The following is a 21,080-nucleotide window of genomic DNA, read 5'->3' on the forward strand; positions in this document are numbered from 1 at the left end:
CAGTTGACTCTCTCAGGGTAGAGAAGTAGAGCAGTACAAGGTCTGCTCTGGGGCGGTGGGTTTGGGCTAGTAATCTCCATTTGCTGGAACGCAACAACACTCAATAAATTATTGTCCAGTCAGTGCCTTCTTTATATCAAGAAAAAGTACATTTCTTTCTCTTTCACGCGCAAACACTCACACACATTCTCTCTCTCTAATAAATACTATGCATTAAATTAAAAAAATATACATCAGTTAGATTGAATCAAACTTCACTAGTGTGTTTTTTCTTAAACTTGGTAACCTAGCACACTTTATAATTTTTGTAAATTAATGTCGCAAATCATTTTTCTCAGGGTGAATTCATAGAGATAGATGAAAGAAAACGTCTATGCTCTATCACATACAATCAACTTTTGCCTGAGATGAAGCTATGGATTATCACTTCCTTTGCAAGTGTCCACAATGTATACATTTTAATACTAAAAATGCAGCGTGAAAGTTAACATCTTTCCTCCCTTCCAAGTATTTTAAAGTTTTAAATTCTGGAGAAAAAAACACTTACATATATATGCATTTTTTGAAAAGTGAGTGTATTAGTCTTCGTTTTGTTTCACAATTTTATGGGAGTTCATATGCTAAATTGTATTTTACCATGCAGGGACAACCGGTTGGAGAATGTGATTTTAATGTACGATTGTCATGCATTGAAAAGGAACTTATAATGCCAAGGCATGAAAAAATGAAAACTGGACACATCGACAAAACACAGGAACCCTTCAGTGTTCGAAATAAACCATTTTTTGACATCCAGAATGCAAGAAAGGTACTGTATTTTATGTTAATTAGATGTATTTTAAAATGATTAATCTTCTTAGATAAATGTTTGTCATAAGTGTTACATGTTACACAACCATTTAAATCAGTAGTAAACCATGTGTGCCACTGAGTCTTAGTTCCTGCAGAAACAATCGCTACATTTGGTTCTGGAATATTTTTTGTCAGGTTACATCTGTTTACATGTTTTCTATATTGTGATGTAAATACAGCCTGTTTTTATTCTTAAAATATAGAAAAACACAGCACACTTGGTAGTATTTACAAAGGTTAAAAATACTTTAGAATGACAATGAAATTAAATGGGAAAACTCAGTAAAATAGATCTGGAACATGTATGAAAAGAAAATCTGTAAATTACAGTTTGCTATACATCCTACAGTTGTCTGCAAATATTGGGTGCATTTGAGAAAATAAGTCACCAAAGCCAATAAGAAACGTTGAACATTCTCCTGACCTTACTGGAACCAATTCGTTTTTTTGAACTAAGATAACTATAGATTGCTCGTGCACCAGATTTGGCCATGCCTCATTCATTATATTTTTATTTGGATTGCCCAACATTGGCTCACATAAACAAACTTTTCAAATGGCATAAACTGGACAGTAGAGGATTCTATCTTGTAAACAAGATAAACAGATTTAATTTTGAATAAAGGTATCAGGTTATTATTAATAAAGAAACTATCCAAATTTCCTGGCAAGCAACGGAGATGATAGCAGTACCCAATCGACCATCTCACACACCGAACAAATTTATAATGAATAAACAAATACAAATTTCAATTATTATTAGCTTCATCTTTAATGACAGAAAAGGATAAAACGTGACTTTTCAAAAAATGCCAGACTGCTTTATACGTACGCTAATGACGGTATTTATTTGTCCAACCTTTAACCCGTGCCTTGTTTTCAACATTCTAGTCATAATCCTTTGCAGCAATTAGGCTTTCTAATGCAAAGCTAGTCATTTGTTGATGAGGAGTTCACAAATGTAGACTGAGGGCCAAAAGTTTCACTTCAAGCAAATGTTTCCAAATAAAAACCAATGCAGGAATTAGGATAGCTAACCGTTACAATCCTATATCGTCTTCTTTCTTTGACTTAAATCTTCTGTTTTTCCAACAGGACCGCAAATGTTCATTTATGGTAAAATAGAGTTGTGCATATAATAGCTGTACGTCTCTGTTAATATTTATTGAGCGAAAACTAGATAAGGCATTAGTTTGTTAGACCATCTTACTTGCACATTGATATTTATAATCGTCTAGGGGCAATTTATTTCAAAGTATAAGATGTCAAATAATCATATGACATTTGGATAGCGTTTTTGTACTTCTGAAGGACGGTTCTTTCAGGTTTTGTGCTTTCTCAGCATTGTGCTGGCACTAAAAGACTTCCCGTCATGCAATGGTTCCCAATAGAACATTCTATAATACAAGTCACTTGTCATTATTTGGGCATCAATTTCTTCATCCTTGGTACCCCAAAAATCAACAGAAGTATGGTACCACTTCTGTACACTTAAACTTTCCAAAATCCTCTGATATCAAAGAAATAACAATTGAGAGTAGAGAGAGAATTTCCTATCAAATCCTCCTTCCATTCCACTTGTATAGAAGTGCCTTCAATACTAGCTGATAACGCTATCTGGTCAGTGCATCTTTAGTCAATCTATGAGTACTATTTTGTGTGGTCTTACCTCTTACTATTGTCAGCTGTATTTACCTTGCTTGCTTAATTATTTGTATTAAGGAGTGAAAAACAATCTATGAACAAGACTCATTGGATTCAGTAAGAATCAGGATTATTGTGACTTTCCTGTGGATATTTCTTGTTAATTTCCTCTTTCCAGCAATTAGCACATTTCTGGTTAATTTCCTCATTCCAGCAATGAGCAAGACAGAAGAAACAGTCATAGACCTGAAGTGCCTGCATCATTTCTTAAAGAGTGGTTCTACATAATTATTTTAGCCCAGAACCTAGTAATAGTAGGAAAGAGACTGGATCTGCGCTGTCTTTTCAATGTGCTTCTCACCATCGGTTGTTTGGCCAATAATATATTAAGAACTTTAAATGCTACAATATAGTGATCTGACAGAGACTTCTAGCTGCAGATTAATTATCTTTTAATTTCCCAGGCATCAGAGTGGATCCGGAAGCTTTTACATGAACAGTATACCTGCGCGCCATCCGATTGCTCCGCGTGGCGTCGTGAGCACAGGATATAATATCAAGGTTGCCTATAAAGGCACCACCCAGGAGCGCGGACATCAGTTCTTTTCTTACCGCACTAGTTAACGCTGATCCATAGAAGAGCTACCACTCACTCTCTTTTTGACAGACTTTATCAAATGTTTTGATGTGGATGAACCCTAGAAAGGTAGGGTTTAAGCCGTGTGGGGTCTGCCGCCACAATATGTCAGTTACCGCCCCTCACGTCGTATGCTTATGGTGTCTCGAGCGTGACCGCAACTCAGTCATGCTCAGACTGCCGGGCCAGAGCACCAAAGGCTTTAAGGGAGCAGTCCTGAAGCTACTTGCGGCCCAGCAGTCAACTCTATCTAGCGTGACTCCTCGGAGGTCCCGATCGAGGAAGAGAAGGTCCGGGACGGCTCCAGGAGCCCGAATCCTGTTCTTCACACTCGAGGTCCTCGAGGCACTAGGGGAAGAGGCACAAGAAGAATAAGTTCAAATGGATTTCGACTTCACCTCGTCTGCTATCTGTTGACGAGACGAGTGGGAACATTGATGTTCCAGGCATAGTTCTGCAGAGCCGTTACAGGGTCCTAATCCTCAGCTCCCCCCATTTCTGGGAGCTGGAGTGACCCCCGCTCAAATAAGAGTTTACGAGGCCATGCCGAGTGTTTGAGCGGGCCGGCCCCCAGGGTCGGTAGAGGCCCCATCAGGTTCCACACTGATGCCTCCGGATCCGATCCTGGACCTGGATCAGTGCTGGTGGCGCCAACGTGACCTTCTCCCGCACTGGTCTCGAACTCAATGCTCCTGGCGTTGCCGGCGCCAGACCCATTCTGATTCCTGACAACTGGGAGTTGGATCGGTATCAATCGACGCAGAATGCGGCACAGATGAAGCCCAGGGGCTCTAGGTCATTACCTGAACATTTTTAGGAGGTTTCAGGCATAGGAGATGAGTGGGAGTGGTCACTGGACCCTATAGAACAGTGGTTGGGCACTCAAAGTGAAGAATTGGGCTGGTATGTACAGCTTGCAGAGGCCACTGACCTGGAAACATCTCCAGATACTGGTATGCTTTCTTCACCTACTGTGGCTACGGAGGAGGGAGCTTCTTCTGCTATGGTGGTAAAGAGGACAGCAGAGGTCCTTGGCCTGGAGCTGCCCTTGGTATAGATCAAGACTAATCACTTGACTGAAGTGTTTCAGCGTGGTTCTTCTTCATCTGAACCCCTTTTGTCCTTAAATGGCGTACTGACAGATGGTCTTTCAGGCACGTGGCCCAAGCCTAGCACAGGGTCTCCTCTCAGCAGGATAATAGCACCCCATCGCTATGCCCCAGGAGATCCAGGGTTCCTCAGCCAACATCCTACCCCTGAGAGCTTGGTGGTCCAAGCCCCAACATCCCATTGCTGGGTCCCAATCCGCTTCCCTGGACAGAGAATCCAAAAGTCTGGACGCACTTGGGCAAAAGATGTTTTCTTCCGCCAGCCTAGCATTCCACTCAGTGAACACTACATGCCTCTTGGGCCATTTCTTGGATACCTCATGGGAAACCATTGTGCAAGTGCAGCCACAGGTCTTGGAGGAAGCCCGGGCCATTCTCTCCCAAGCAGTGAGGGATGGGGGGGATGCAGAAAGGTTCACCATTAGGTGTGGTCTGGATACAACAGTGTTAGAATCCAGATTCTCTAGTTGGCACCAGTGGGTACTAATGCCAAGCAGGGAACCTTTCTTCCAGTCAGGGTAAGGGGTTACACTCCTTTAATAACCCCTGCTCACCCTCTAGGTAGCTTGGCGCGAGCAGACAAGGCGTTATCGTAGGCGTAATGGTTAAACAGTTGTGATCACATACATCAATTCAATGTTGCCCCCACAAATGGACTCCACACTGGGTGTACCAAAAATAGACTTCTTTATATAAGCAGACTTAATCACAAGACCCAATAACGTGTAACACGGGCCCACAATACTGTTTGTTCAAAGCGTTCTCGGTTTCAGTTCAATTCAGGTGTTCTGTGCGCTTCGTGCGCGTTGGCCGGTGCGTGCGGCAGTAAGAGGCTTGTGAGCGGCTCACGAGCGTTCGGCAGACACTCCGGGTGACACGCGCACCTTGCGGTGCGAAGGGGGCACAGTACCTTAGTCTTTGTTGAAGTTCGTCAGGGACGCCACAATAATCCTCAGCGCGTGCGTGCAGCGCACGGTCCTCTCAATCGCGGTGCGAGCTACGGCTCGAAGGGGGCCTCAGTCGCGGTGCTCAGGGGGACGGTGCAGACGTACGATGCGCTGGCTCTTAGTTGCGGCATTAGAGCCGGACCTTTGAGGACAGCGCCTCTGTTCTCAGCACACTGCGAAGCTGGCAGCATGCTCCGAAGGGGAGCTGCGTACCGGTCACTCTACGAACCACAGCCTGCCCTCAGCACGGGTAGGGGGCACACAGAGCGGCACGACACAGAGGGGCAAATCAGGTGTCACGAAGTCCTTCCTTTGCGTTGCGAGCTACGGCTCGGGGGCCTTAGTCACGGTGCTCGGGCCGGTCAGGGGCACAGGCTTGCGACAGTACGCGCCGAGTTTGGATGGCGCACACTGCTTCTCGGCGTCAGCTTGGCAGGGAGAACGGCGGTTCTCAAAGGGTGTGAAGTCCACTGGTCCTGGGACTTCGTTCAGGGGACAAGCTCAGCACAAGCCCTTGGAGACCTTAAACAGCACAAGTTGAAGCAAAGTTTCTCAGCAGTCTTTCTCCTCTCCTTCAGCAGCAGGGCAACCACTGCAGGCCAATCCCCCAGGTCAGGGACAGTACTCCTCCTACAGTTTCCTTCGTTCCTTCTCCTCAGGCAGAGGGTCGTTTTGTAGCAGGATCTAATTTCTTAGGAGCAGGGCTCCTTCATTTATACCATAATTCTTTTGTTCTCTCAGGCCAGGGGGGCCCTTGCCTAGCTCATTCCAGTTCTGGAGCACTTTGTTTACGCGATGCAGGCTCTTTCATTCAAGGTGCAGTGCAGAGTCATCAGACGCTCCACAGGGGGCGGAGCCGGCATTGAGGTGGCAGAGCACAGTTCCATTCAGAGCTCAGGTGCACTCCTCCCACCCATCTACCTGTCAATCGTCCTATTCATTACTGGCCTATCGAGCCCTGCCCATCTGGGTGCTTCCGGCCCTGTCACTCACGCAGCCAGACAGCAGATACACATCGCGCAGAGGCGGCTGAAATGGTTTAGGCAAGCAAAGGCCAGCTTTCTAAAAGTGGCATTTGCAAACGCGGAATATTAAAATAAACCTTACGAGAAGGTGTACCTTGTTATTCTGAGTTCAGGCATACTAAACTCGCTCTCCTACCATGTTCACTGGGCCTGTTAGGATCATAGGATGTAACAATCTTAACAGCCCATTCTGGCCTATGAGAACAGGGTAGCCTTACATAGTGAAAAACGAATATGGCTGTAATTCACTATGAGGACATGCCACACACATCAGGGCTTGTCCTACCTTATGCTTACAATGCACCCTGCCCTTGGGCCTACCATAGGGGTGACTGATATGTAGTTAAGGGAAGGTTTAGGGACTGGCAAGTGGGGGCACTTGCGCAGTCAGCGCGACAGTACCCGACTGCACGCAGGTTCTGCAATGGCAGACACTAGACACATCTTACTAGGCCGCTTCTGTGGGTGGCACAACCCGTGCTGCAAGCCCACCAGCAGCATTCGTATTTACAAGCCCTGGCACTCCGGGTGCACTTTACTAGGGGCTGATAGTAAACCGAATAAGCCAATCATGGGATCCAACCAACATATACAATTTACATAGGGAGCACTTGCACTGTGGCACTGGTTGGCAGTGGCACAGTGCTCTGAGCGGCCAACACCATAAAAACACATGAGGCACAGCGACAAAAAGAGGAAGGGAGACTCACGCCAAGGTGCCAGGTCTAACAAACAGACTCGCCGGGCAGGGCGGTTTCTTCGACAATGACCTTACGGCGCCATGCCTGGCTGAGAACATCTGGCTTTTCGGAGGATGTCCAGGCCAACCTCATGGACATTCCCTTTGACGGAACTTGCGGGCTACAGCCAGCTCCTTGGGCTTCTCAGCCTTCCTGGGCCTCACCCGTGTCTGCCTTTTGCCCCTTTCGTGGCAGTGGAAGAGGCTTTCAACCACATCAGCCATATGCCAGCCACCGTCCTGCCTGGACTTCTCAAGTTGTGCAGGACGTCGACACAGTGCATTCCGACCTCGTGGGAATGGTAGCCGGAAGTCATCCGCCACCAACCCCCGACAGTTGTAAGCATAAAGTGCTCCTAGTTTGGTTCTCCTAGACCGTAGGTGTCTGGATGGAGAGTGAATCCAACATCATCTCTTCAGGCATTCCATAACATCAGACAAATGGGTCTTTCTAATTATTCACAATGGTTACTCCCTTCCTTTCCAATCTTTACCTCCTCCTTTACCGCCAAACAAGACCGGCTAGCAGAGGATCATCTTTCCTTGCTCCGAGAGGAAGTTACAACTCGCCTACACCAGGCGGCCATTGAAAGGGTTCCGATTTCAGAAGTAGGCAGTCGTTGTTATTCCAGCTACTTTCTGATACCGAAAAAGAACAAAGGTCTGCGTCCTATTCTAGACCTCTGGACCATCAATCTCGTCCACAAAAAGAAGAAATTCAAGATGCTCACTTTTTGTCTGCTCTAGACCAAGGAGACTGGCTGGTGGCGCCGGCTTGCAGGATGCATATTTTCACATCCTCCTCATGCCTGCCCACAGGCGTTACCTGCAAGGTAGGCCATGAGTACTTTCAGTTCACTGTGCTACCCTTTGGCCTTATCAGCGCCCCTGATGATGGTAGTGGTTGCAGCTCATCTGTGCAGGTTCGTTGTTTGTGTTCCCCTACCTTGATGACTGGCTGTTGAAAGTTTCTTCGTCCTGGTCAGTCATCTCCCACCTCTAAACTTCGGTGGGCCTCCTGCATTCGCTGGGGTTCACTATAAATGTGTCACACCTGACTCCTTCTCAGACACACCCTTTCATCGAAGCTGTTCTGGACATAGTGCAGTTTGGGGCTTATCCTCCAGAGCAGCGAGTCCGGGATATTCAGGTTGTGATAACGATGTTTCAGCCTCTATCCAGGATTATGGTGAGAATGACTCTGAGGCTGCTGGGCCCTATCTGCAGTGGGGCCTGAAGTTCCAGTGGACGCAGCATCAGGGGAATCTCTCCGACATGGTCCAGATCTCGTAAAGAACTTCAAAGGAGCTGCACTGGGTACTAATGAACCACAATTGGGTCAGAAGCAGACCCCCGCTCCCTTCTCCACCCAGATCACACAGTAGTGACAGATGCATCACTCCTGGGAGAGGTGGAGATCAGAGGACTCTGGTCTCCGGCGGAGTCCGGACTTCACATCAACTTGTTGGATCTCATGGTGATCCGACTGGTATTAAAAGCATTTCTTCCCTCTGTCAAGGAGAAGTTAGTGCAGTTGTTCATGGACAACACCATCGCCATGTGGTACTGCAACAGGCAGGGCAGGTTGGGGTCGTGGACCCTTTGTCACAAGCAAAACTCAGACCTCCTATACGCCTTCCCGCCCATACCACACCTTCTCAGATTTCTCAAGAAGATCAGGAACAACAGTGCCCAAGCCATTCTTGTGGCTCTGGACTCAGCACGGAGGGTGTGGAATCCCGAACTTCTTCGAATGAGCATCGATCATCTGATCGGGCTGCCTCTTCGGGAGCATTTTTTATCGCAGCAGCAGAGTAGGCTCCTCCACCTGAACTTGTCAACTCTACGCCTCCTTGGGTGGAGATTGAGCAGTGACAGTTGACAGCTTTTGACCTTCCTCCCGAAGTCTGTAAAGTTGATTTGGCAGCCAGGCGGCCCTCCACCAAAATGGTATCTGCCTGCCATTGGCAAAAATTTGTAAAATATTGTACAGAGAAGTCTGTTGACCCTCTTTCTACCTCTCTTTCTGATATTATTCTCATATTTCTTACCCTTGCCCAGCAGGGCTCTTCTCTGGGCACACTCAAGGGTTATCTTTCTGCTCTGTCCGCTTTCCTGCAGCTTCCTGACCAACCCACTTTGTTCAAATCCCCTATTGTTATTAGAGCTTGTACATATGTTTCCCCCTATGTCTTGCATTATGCCTCAGTGGGACCTGAATCTAGATCTCACTTACCTCGTGTGAGCTCAAATTGAACAGCTACATAATTGTCCCCTCCTGTTGCTTGCCATCAAGATAGCATATCTAGTGGCAATATCATCTGCCCGGATGGTGAGTGAGCTGCAGGCTTTATCATCCAAGCCTCCCTATCTTATGATGTTTCTGGATAAGGAGGTGCTTTGCACCCAAGCCTCTTTCCTGCCTAAAGTGGTGACCCCATTCCATCTGAGACAGTCGCCCACGCTACCCACCTTTTATGCTCCTCCACATCCATCTAAAGAAGAGGAGCAACTCTGTCGGTTGGCCCCAAAAAGAACGTTGTAGTTCTACCTTAATTGCACAAAAGAGTTCCAGGTGGACAAACTACTCTTTATGAGATATGTGGGAGCTAAAAAAGGTTGGGCAGTTGAGAAACCAACCATTTCGTGCTGGGTCGCTCCCTGTATTAAGATCTGCTACACTCTGGCTAATAAGCAGCATCCTGAGCGCTTACGGGCCCACTCCACATGGGGAAAAGCTGTGATCACGCCATTAGCTTGTGGTGTTCCAGTCCTGGGCATCTGCCAGGCAGCAATGTGGGCGTCTGTGTACACGTTTGCCAATCACTACTGCCTGGACAGTCAGGTCCACAGGAAAGGGCATTTCGCCCATCGGTGCTACAGGACTTTTTAGTGTAGTAATTTGTACTCGGCCCATCTCCAGGATGGTATGGCTTGGGTAGCTATTCAAATGTAAGGAATATGAAGCTAGAAGTCTCTATCAGAAGAACAAGTTACTTACCTTCTGTAACACATTATCTGGTAGAGACAATATCTAGCTGCAGATTCCTTACAGAGTCACCCATGCCTTGCAGCTCTGTGGATACATTTTAAGAGCTAGGGTTGATTCCCTTTTCAGGGCCCTAGGTTGGACACATACTGGTCAATCTAATCCATGGCTGTGCGTGCCTGGCATGGAAAGTCGTGAAAAGCAGCTGCAGATTCGTCACAGTCACCCATGCCTTGCAGCTCTGTGGATACATTTTAAGAGCTAGGGTTAATTCCCTTTTCAGGGCCCTAGGAGGTACACACACTGGTCAATCTAATCCATGGCTCTGCGCTTCTGGCATGGAAAGTCGTGAAAAGCAACTGCTGTCCGTGCTTGGGTGGTGCATGTGTAGGTGACCATGATGTCATATCCAGCGCTGCCAATGCAACGTGGAGCCACCCGACGGCGTGCAGGGTTACTGCTCACGCAAAAGTTTCTGGATCCAGTCTGACGACTGAGAAATTCAAAGGTAAGGAATCTGAAGCTAGATATTGTCTCTACCAGACAATGTGTTACCAAAGGTAAGTTACTTGTTCTTTTTGCATAGTGGAGAGCGCCTCTGGTACAGTCATTAGGCCACTGCTACTCACAGTACTCATACCAGTGCAATGTGCAGCTTAGATGCTTTCTCCTTGTTTGGTAGAAAAATAGCTTAGCAAATAATTCTTTTTTTCCAACTTCCTCAGTCCCATTGTACGGTAAACAATCTGTCTATAGTATATAAACTGAATTTCGACCTGACTCGGATGCAAATCCATTGAATGTCTCATCCTTCAGGACTGGTTTGGTGTGGTCTTTTCAAATGTGCTTTCCAGGCCGCACTCCAGCCACAGCCTTTTTGTAGTAATGCTGCTCCCTGCCCTAAAGTAACCACAATAGAGGCACAAAGAGGTGTAAGTTTTCTGGACTAAAAGTGTGATCAAGTAAGATAAACGACTTGATGCCCTTCAACCTGCACTACAGAATCTGCAGTACCGCTCCTTACTCCTGCCATCTATTAAAGATGGATGCTGTAGGAATTCTAATCAGCAGCTTTTTGCTAACAATGTCCTTGCACAAGGAGCCCTTTCACCATCCTTCTCACCCCAGTGTCTGCATCTCGATCCCCTCCCCTCCCCCCCCCCCACAACTGGAATGCAGGCAATATACTTCCACTGTCTGGAAAGCTGTCCTCACCCTCCATCTTGTGCAAATACAAACCGGAGGCATCAAATGGATCCCACTCTGCTTGGTAATTAGTTCTGTGAGTCAAACTTGAGGCTGAAGATCAGAAGAGATCCTCTGCAGCATTTGCAGAATCTTTTTCTTCAACATGTTTCTTATTTGCCCATTTATTTTCTCACATTGCTATGACTTTGAGGTTACAACTTCCTTTGAGTGCAGCCTAAAGCTCGTGATATTTCTCAACATATGTGCCACCCTTAGGCATGATAGTCTCAGATATTGCAATAGTGCCTCACGCAAGGCTCCATATGCGTCCACTCCAAGAGGGCCCCTCGGCACAATGGTCATAAGTGGAGGGTCACTAGGAAAGGCTAGTATTGATAAGTCCACAAAAGAAGAGGCTTATTGCAGCACACCCATTACCATGTAAATCAATCCAAATTTGGTATTGGACAATTAAGTAATTATTATGATTGTCACTATTGTACTGGGCATATGAGGATAATACAATGAGACAAGTGATATGAAGAGTATTCATATGATCCACACGCATCATTAGTAAATAATTATTTTATTTATTTCTTAAGGTTCCCAGCACACGATTCAGCCGTCATGTGTTTCGTCAGACTTTTTGGGAATGATGAAACAATGAATTCCAATATGGGTCCTTTCACGAGGCACGTCCGGTAGCGTATTTGCCAGCCCAAAAATTGTCACGCAATGCTCCCGGTATGCCGTATGTTTTATATGTGCTGTCAAAATGTGCAGTAATTATATCATAGTAAATCTCCAATGTCGGTGTCCTTAAAGTCAGCTGCAACTATTTAATAAGTTGCAAAAGAAACAGGGCGTGACCATAATAAGTCGGCAACCCTGTGCGCGTGTTTAACTCCACCGGAATGTAACATCCGTCCGCTCGTACTGTCAGTGCGGTAGTATTGATAAGGACCAGCACCCTTCGCTCTCTGCAGTGGTGGAACAACAATAATCTGTTGTGGGGGAGGTCTTTTGCAGACCCAGTTCCACAAGTCACCATCACTACGGACGCATCACTTGCCAAGTAAGGGGCCGCATCTAGAATACATGACAATCCTGGGTCTCTACATCAACTATCTGGAGCTCTTAGCCATACACCTAGCCCTCAAGAATTTTCTCCTAAATATTCAGAGCAAGGTGACAATGATGATCATAGATTTATTCAGAGCACATATGCTCTGAGGAGTGTCCCGTAGTAGTACTAGTGCAGAAGGAATACATGGCCACATTTTATCTGTAAAAGCAAGGTGGCGCACACTTTGCAACTGTTATCACTCCCGCAGAGAATGTTCACCATCAAGTGCATCTAGTTAACTACCAGGTGACTGTCATTGCCTCCTATGAGAGGACCAGTAAACTGCATAGATAAGACTCATCCTGACACTAATAATTTTCAAGCATATAAGCAACTCTGTGCTGGTCCAGTCCCATAAAGGTGGCTAAAATCATCAGGTCCAACAACCACTCTACCCTTGCTGACAGGCAGAGGGAAAACCTTGCTCTCCTCACAATCCATCAGAGTGCATTCTTGATTGACACTATTTCGCCTTCTGGGAGACTTAAAGTTACTGCCACTGAATCTTTCAGGTACTCTGCCATCTGCTTAAAGATAACATCCAGTTTACTCAATTTATTACGAAGTCTAAGTTGCTGTGCAGTTGTCACTTGTATTTGCTGGTGGTCTCTTTCCTGGCACATGAAAATCTTGTCATTCAGGAAAACTATTCAGGTCTTCTGGGCTCTCACAGTTGCCAGCTATGGATTTGCGATGAAGAACCACCAGGCTAATGACAGGCTGAATAGCAGTGCAGAAAACTCCCATTTTTGCTTTTGACAAATTGCAGGAAGCACTTGTGCCTTTGAAAGGGGGGACCACATGGTATGCTAGCGCCGTTGAGTCTCACTTCTGAAGGATGTCTCACAGGTGATGAATTCCATCCATTTTGAAATGCCTGTATACCACCCAGACCTTCTCAAACATTTAATTCCTTTTCATCTATTGCTAGGTTACAGGTTGTTTCTTCTTTTTTCACTCAAAAGTTGGTTCTGAGAAACCTGAGCTGCACTACTCTCCCTTTCTGCTCTGCCTCCTGTTTGGCTTAATACCAAGACCTGTTCACAGTCTTGAATGCATAGTAGGAGCTGGTCAAGCACTCAGTACCAGGGTTTTGCAACACTCCAACGGAAGTAAAATCTCTCCCTCTTAGGGTACAGTGTGAAGAGGCTCTCCCTTGAGATGGCTCAGTTGGCATTGACTAGCATGCAGAAGACTTACTGGTCCCATCATGTCAAAATGTCTGGGTTATTCACTAGTTGCCTCTACTTTTGCTATCTCGGCCATTTCAAAATTGTTAGTAAGAGGTCAGGACCTATGCATCAACTTGTCTTGATCAGTATTTAGTGTTTGTTGAGAACTTTCTAATGAAAGGCAACATCTTTGAATTGGTCTCCCTTGTGAGGATGTCTTTACATTCAAGGGAGGGTTATGGGTACACCACTGGACGGTGGTTACAGACCTTCCTTGACTAACTCTTTGCGTGGTCTTGAAAGTGCAACTGGTGATGTAGGTGGGTCCACCTAAAGGACCTGGGTTGTCATAGATCCTCCAGATTAAATATTAGATCTGACCCATCATGATGACTGATATGTGAGTGGCCCTTTCGCATTTATTTTTCTTCTTTATTAACACATTCAGTGTGTGTATAACAATACCTCAGACAATGATAGGCATTCAACATATACATGGTTTTCGTGATGGCTCCTCCTCAAACATAATCAATAAGTTAGACGTAAAGCATTAGAGTAGAAACATCAACGCAAATCACCCACATACCAGTCATACAGAAATGTAAGTGGACTCCTATCATGGACCCTCAATATTGGCATGTTTACACAGACAAATTCTTACTTTGAGATCAGTTCATCAGACAAGAAGCACTTTCCAACCCTCTACGCCATTCTTGTAGGCGCTTCCTGCCTATACTTAACAATATTGTGTTGATTATGTAAGAATCCTAGACCCGTAAGAGAATGAACATCTCATGGACATCCCCAGTACTCCTACATAATACCAAGAATTGTAAATTTCGAGGATAATTCAACTTGCCACCTAAGTATAGCTAGCTGCCAGCACATACGTGTAACTTTAAGCCAGTTTCTTTTAATTACCCGGGCAGCATTGAAGAAATTCCCAGTTTGTGCCCGACACCTGAGGCAGTTTGCGGACTGCCTTCTTACCATTTCCATGGATGGCCAGCATTTAGTATATCCTGTAAAAACACTGAAATTGCATAAGGTTAAGTCTGGCAGTGAAGGCCAATTGCCATCTTTGCGACGTTCATCATCTAGTATAAGGTTTCTAAACCTCCTGATTTAAGAAACCGTCTGATTTCCATCATTTTCCAGAGTAGACCAGTGGGCTTTACAATCTTACCTTGCAGGTTGCATTTCCTCCTGTGTAGCCTGTCCAGTGTGGCAGTACCCAGTATTCATAAATATCTGATGGAGCGCCTCAAAAGAACCTGCTTTCAATTATGCTGTGCTACACTTTGTCTTCTCTCGGTCATCATCATACCTCCCACCTTCTTCAGCCTGGGTTTCTCTTTGTGCATGGGAACTTAAAATATTATTTGGTTGCATACTTAAGGCATGTACATAGATACTTACCTCTTGTAAGAAATTGATTGCATGTTGAGTGGGGTGAGACCTTACCCAAGCAGAAACCACAATCCTTGTCAGAGTGAGGCACAAGCGAAACCTAAATTAACCTGTGCTCAACCCTCTGGTAGATTGACACAGAGCAGTCAAACTTAACTTAGAGGCAATGTTTAAAAAGTATTTATGCAGAACTTCAAACAATAATTAAATTAAAATCACCACACAAGAGAAATCCCACACCAATTCAGAACAATAGAATACATTTTAATAAATAAATCAAGACCAGAATGACAAAAATCCAATCAGTAGAACCGGAGATATGCAAGTTTAAAGATTACAGTAAAAATAACACCAAAAGGCGAAAAGCGCCAACTGTGGATTTTCGGTCACGCTGGACCAGGATAAAGTCACAAGTTCAGGCCGACCACAATAGAGCATGGTTCTGATACAGGGACCCAGTTAGGCCTGCTGAACAAGAGTACCTAAATCCTTGTTGTGGAGTGTTGCGAGGTCCGGTGTTGTGCATCCGAGGCAATACGTTGGTTCCAAGTCACTGTGATGAGAGGTCCTGCATCATTGTCGGAGATCCTGTTGATGAGTCCTTGCGATAGCTTTGGATTCAGTCTGGGGTCCTGTGTTCAGCAGATGCAGGCCCAGTCCTTCTCACCCTGGCAAGTGGGCAGCCGGTCAGCCCCGCAGGTAGCAGACTTTCCGTGCAGTAGTCCAGCTGAGTAGCAGTCCTTTCCACATAACATAAGTCCTTCTTCCTGGCAGAGTCCCCACAGGTCCAGAAGCATACTGAAGAGTTGGTATCTGAGTTCCAATATTTATAGTAAGTGCCTCCTTTGAAGTGGGAGAAGGTACTAGAGGTTTCCCTTTAGAGTTCAGAGATTTTCTACCTCCTCTACCCTGGCTCCAGACTAACTACAGGGAGTACAAAGCCCTTTGTATGGAGTCAGGACACAGCCTATTCAAGTGTAAGTATGGTTATGCCTAGCTTCGCTCTCCCATCCTGCCAGTGATGGCCCTCACAGGTACACCTAAGCTCTTTATTGTGTGTGGCTAAGAGGAATACACAAAGCCCAACTACACCGAATCATGAGACCCAGAGACAGGCTACAGACACTAGATGGCTAAGCAGGAAAATTACAACCTTCTAAATGGAGTTTTTTCAAACTTTTAATTTAAAATCAGACTGACTTCCCCATAGACACCAAACATGAACTGTTATCTGCTCCCATTTGGAAGTTACAGCTTATTAAATGTAATAAGATTACACCAGTGTTATCCTACGGAAGAGGTAGGCCTTGTAGTAGTGAAAATCAAATTTGAGTTTTTCGCTACCAGGACATGTAAAACATAAAAAGCACATATTGTCATAATAATGTCATCTTGTTTTTCACAAAATATTGGCTTGATGACATTCCGCCTTCTTGACTTTGATAGAACATAGTTGCTGTGCCTATAAGTTGATAGCATTTCGGCTCCATGATGAAAGCAACCCCACTAGGGTCCGTTTTACAAACAGGATGCACTACCTTGCTCTGTGCTGCTGCGCCTCTCTAGCTGGGTGGGCCAGGCAGAGGCAGACCAAGTGCACTCTAATACACTGAATGCACTGTTCCTTGTGCAGGCGATAACTCGCATGAGTGAAAGTTGGAAGCTGCTAGTCTGCTTTTCACTGTGCAGGCAGCAACACGGCCTGCAATGCAGATGTGGACCGAGATCCCGCCTCAGGCAGGTGCAGTGAGTGAATGCACACACCTACAGAAGGATGACTGCGGGGAGGGTCCCTATGACCCTCTTTTAATGGGAGTTCTCAGAGGGCACGTCCTGCATGTGTGCACCACCTCTATGTGGTGCACAATCAGCGCACTTCCTGATACGGTCTCTTTGCCTTTCTAATATGGCGAGGTGCAGAGACAACGTTTTTTCTCATTGCATGGGGGCTGGCCCTCCTTCCCCATGCATAGTAAGAAAAGCCTCTTGTGATCGCACCAGCACAAAATGTGTGCTGACCGTATCTGTATTGTATAAGGGCTCGTAGAAACATCTGAGCTCCTTCTATATAATAACAAACACATCTACAGCTCTGTCTATATAGTAAAGTGCCCTAGGAGGCCAAGAAGAGGACACAAATTCCTGTTTCACCCCCCGGGCACTTACTGTATGTAATCTGGGTCCAGGACAATAACTTTTCAAAAACCTTCTTCCTTGCTTCAATACAAAACTGTGCGTGTATTCACTTTGCTGTCAAAGGCAAGGTCTGTCATTTTCTGCTTGTGCTACCCTCTCCCATATTTTTTGTGCCTCCCAACTACATATCATCTTTGGAAATAAAGTAGAAAATATGATATTTTGCAGATGGCATTAGGACTCCTTCGGGTTCACTGCCAGAGATCATAACCTTTTTTATTGGTGTGTGTTTTGGGCTAACTTGAAATACTGCTTATGTTACAGTCCTTTATTAGGTCTCGCCTTCGCAGCGCGCATGCACTGCATAGGAGGACCTTCAGCCGTCGCTCTGCTCATTTTCAAGCACACACTCGTGCTTGTGGCGGCATCCACCTTGCAAGGGGCGAGCAGTGGCGCGCCACAAGCGCGAGTGTAGTGCTTGAAAATGAGCAGACTGCGCATGCGAACGCACCACTCGCGGGCTCACCTCCTGCTCCCTACCTCATCTCCCTCTCTCTCCTCGCCCACACGTCCCAGCCACTCACTCGCTCCGGCCACTCCGTCTCCTTTTTGAAGACCGCTTGTTTTAACTACTCAGTATTGTTAAAGAGACAGTTGTATCAATTCGCTATTATCACAAAGAGGTTTCTTTCATGTAACAGAAGGCTGGGAAATCTACCGTTTATTCTCTTCTCGTGTTCACCATTTGCTTCAGTGATTTCTAAGGACTTTAAGCTAAATCTCGAGAATCTGAGTTTTAAAAACATTGACAATTACCTATTTTGTCTGGAGTAGTGTTTCGCCATATTTCTGCATACGTAACATGCATTAGACAGAATATGTTTTTAGAAGCTTCGTGTTTATCTGAAATTACACGCTTTGTGTATGAATAAGATGTCTCTAAACGCACAACAAAAAAACACAGTACCTGGACTGCAGCAGCTCTCTCTCGATTGGCTTCTCTTGCTCTTCCTGTCACTTGACTATTCACCCTTCACCAATAGGCTTCCCCTTCCGGCCGCGAGGCTCCGCCCCTGATTCTCCACCTCGTTTTGCCCGTGACAGTTGCCATCCACAGCTGATGAGCATCCCCTGGCGTTGGCTGCGGCTGCTCTGCAATGGTAAGTGCTTCCTCATTCATTCTTCTCCCGCTTCAGCGTGTGCTGGCTCCGATCTTAACTCCCACTCTATCCCCAGGGCACACAGCGGTCCATCTCTCTGGGTGACTCTCTTGGAGTCTACACCCATCATCATTCTGTGTCACTGGGAGGGCGGATCCCCCTCACACTCTTCAGGACACACGCCCATTACTTGCCACAGAATAGTACATCGAACAAAGAGTGGAGCTGCAGGCTTCAGTGTTACATCAGTGAAGTCATACCAGTAGCGAAAAATACAAGCGTTACACAGAACAAGTGTAGTAACCGTACTTTGCACCTTAGCAAGAGAGTAGTATTGGAGCAGTATGCATCCAGTGGTGCATTTTGGAGCTCACTCTCCCGAATATGTTTCTGGAGCATTTTGTGATGGGTAATGCCATTTACACAAAGAGCACCTTCTCCATCAAAATGGCCTCTTGAAATGGCCACTAAATTTGCATCATACACGCAGTTTTACTATTAAACATATATGCCAGACAATAACTTGCCCAGTTTGTTTTGATCGTATTAGAATATTCGTTTCCGCTTCAGAATGACAAAAAGCCAACACAACCTCATTTATAATTTCCTTACAGTTGATGTAATTTCAAATCCTTATAAAGCTCATTTACAATTATTTGAATTTTATTATGTACTGGAAAATATTTGACATCCTGCAGCCGTTTCTTTGTGCTCTCTGTACCCCAGCAAGATTGCTACTTGGTTCACTTTAGTAATTTCTTTTACCTTGCAGTTACAGAAAGGAGCAGTAAACAGCACACTCTATGTAAAAGAACCTGCAATGTATCAGCAGACTTTGCCAGACATTTGACCTTGGCTTGGCTTCCGGACTCAATATCTCATATCCTGCTCTTTGCTTTATTTTTATTTTTTTTGGTTTACGAGAGCGAGGCAGCTTCCAAGTGCTTACAAACTCCTTTTTCACACACCACAATATTTTTCACCAGTTTGATTTACCGTTATAACATGGCCATTCAGCATTCTATACCAGCATTTTTAAAAATACTGCACCCATCTTGACACATATGCACACCGGCGTCATGGCAAATGTGCACACGTCATAATACATGTGCACACTGGCATCATGACGCGTGGCGATCATCTTGGAATACGTTGCTTTGATGAAAAGCTCATTGAAAGATTGCAGGCCATACGTGTGCTTGAGTTCACGCATGCTGGTACAAACAAGCACTGGCAAAGCTACTACTTCAAATACTGAAAGCAGAGACCTACTGACTGTGCCAATGCCTAATTTTCGAAAATGCAACTAACCTAGGGAGCAGTGAGCAAGTGAGGAGTTTTCTGGTGGGTAGTAAATGGTGACTGGTCAGTTTCTTGTGTGGGTAGTTTTGTTTATCACTGCTGCTCCAAGGCAATAAATAGTTTTGCACTGCAATTGAATAACAAAGTTCCTCTCGATGGACACTTGACTCTCCAGGAGTAACAAAGCTGAGCAGCCAAGGCTTACTTAGGAGATGCGGGGAGTTGGAAACTCAGACACTGGACCACACAGTAAAGAACACTCAAACTCCAAGTCCAGTCAGTGCTCTAGCTTCAAAGAACAAGCATTGGCATAGCCAATAGGTCTCGCCTTTGGGACTTTATAAGTGTTTAGCCATGCAACAGTTGATGTTGTTGCACCAAGAATATTGTGCTGCATAACTAAATACTTATAACGTCCCAAAAGCGAGACCTATTGGCTATGCTAGTGCTTGTGTTTGTATGAATTAGAAATAGTGTTGCCGCCTTTATAAACCAAAAGAAGGTGAATCTGAGGCGGCATTATTACCTGCTGCTTTTTTGGGATAAGCATAATAACACGTGAGCCTTAATATAGCGTGATTTATCTCTGTTTAGTATAATGTTGTTATATACCTCATGAGTAGATGGAACAGAACCAAAGCCGGTCCCAGTATGCTTGTTTCCGGTCCAGGAGGGACCTAGCTTGGCAGTTCGGCTAGAATATTCCCATGGGCAGTAGGGTCAAGGCTTATTTGCATATGGCTGGTACCAAACTGGGGTGGCATGGTGAGCAAAAGAACGATGGATTCAACCCAGATCTGTGACTGGTTGAAAAGTTCTAGCACTCCGTCCATCATCTTCTTGTGTTCATTATGCTGTTAAACGTGCACTCGAATTCCTGATTGCTAATATGCTGTTGGCAAACCTATCTCCATAGATATGTCCACAGTTTGAGCCTTCTTTAGAATTGAGGCCATAAAGCGTTAGCTTTTTTACGAGTCTCTCATTTGAAAGCTACATCCAGCAGGGCATAATTGACGAAAGATGTCAACGCTGGCCAATTAAAATGCACATGCAGCCATTGTGTTCTCTTTCACAGCACCTTTTGTTTACGGTCATTTTTATCTCCATTCGCCCAAGACACGCGAAGCACCTTCCCCTTCCTGGCATCTCTCCAACTCATGTCCCCTACACTCCCAGTGTCATCTTGAGGATTTTAGGCTTCCTTGGCAAAACACATTTTTGGGGCCTCTGTACAGAACATCTTCGAATTTGATTACACATTTCTGCTCATTCAAGCCTGAATGATGCCAAACAATGTTAAATTATGTTATTACTTTAACAGGATCATGCAAAAACAGGTGGAATATTTCATGGCTGGTACCCCCAAACTCCTTAAGATGACACAGCATGGACAATGTCAGAGGTAGAAGTGGGTAGAGAGGTTTAGATAGAAAAATAGAACAGGCAAACGCCAGATAGAAGGTTCACTTTCCCAGGGGACCCTGGGCAGTTACCCACTTTGTCTATTTCTTAAAACTTCTCTGCCCAACCAATCTCCAGTGAGGGCTCCACTGCAGTGTGAACACCACGTCCCTGAAGCTTACAACATCTGAATACATAAACATGTGAAACTGACTTTAGATTGTGTCATTTTAAATATTC

General features: G+C 45.3%; 1 protein-coding gene across 3 annotated transcripts in view; it reads left to right on the forward strand.

Annotated features, from left to right (window-relative positions):
• Positions 1-21,080, forward strand: part of RNGTT (RNA guanylyltransferase and 5'-phosphatase) — a 1,651,651-nt gene that overhangs the window by 820,365 nt on the left and 810,206 nt on the right. For all 3 annotated transcript variants that reach the window (XM_085611178.1, XM_085611177.1, XM_085611179.1), the window contains exon 11: positions 644-808. In XM_085611178.1, coding sequence (XP_085467304.1) covers positions 644-808 — 165 coding nt within the window. The remainder of the gene's footprint in view (positions 1-643; positions 809-21,080) is intronic.

Source organism: Triturus cristatus, chromosome 6, assembly GCF_964204655.1.
Source record: "Triturus cristatus chromosome 6, aTriCri1.1, whole genome shotgun sequence".
NCBI lineage: Eukaryota > Metazoa > Chordata > Amphibia > Caudata > Salamandridae > Triturus > Triturus cristatus.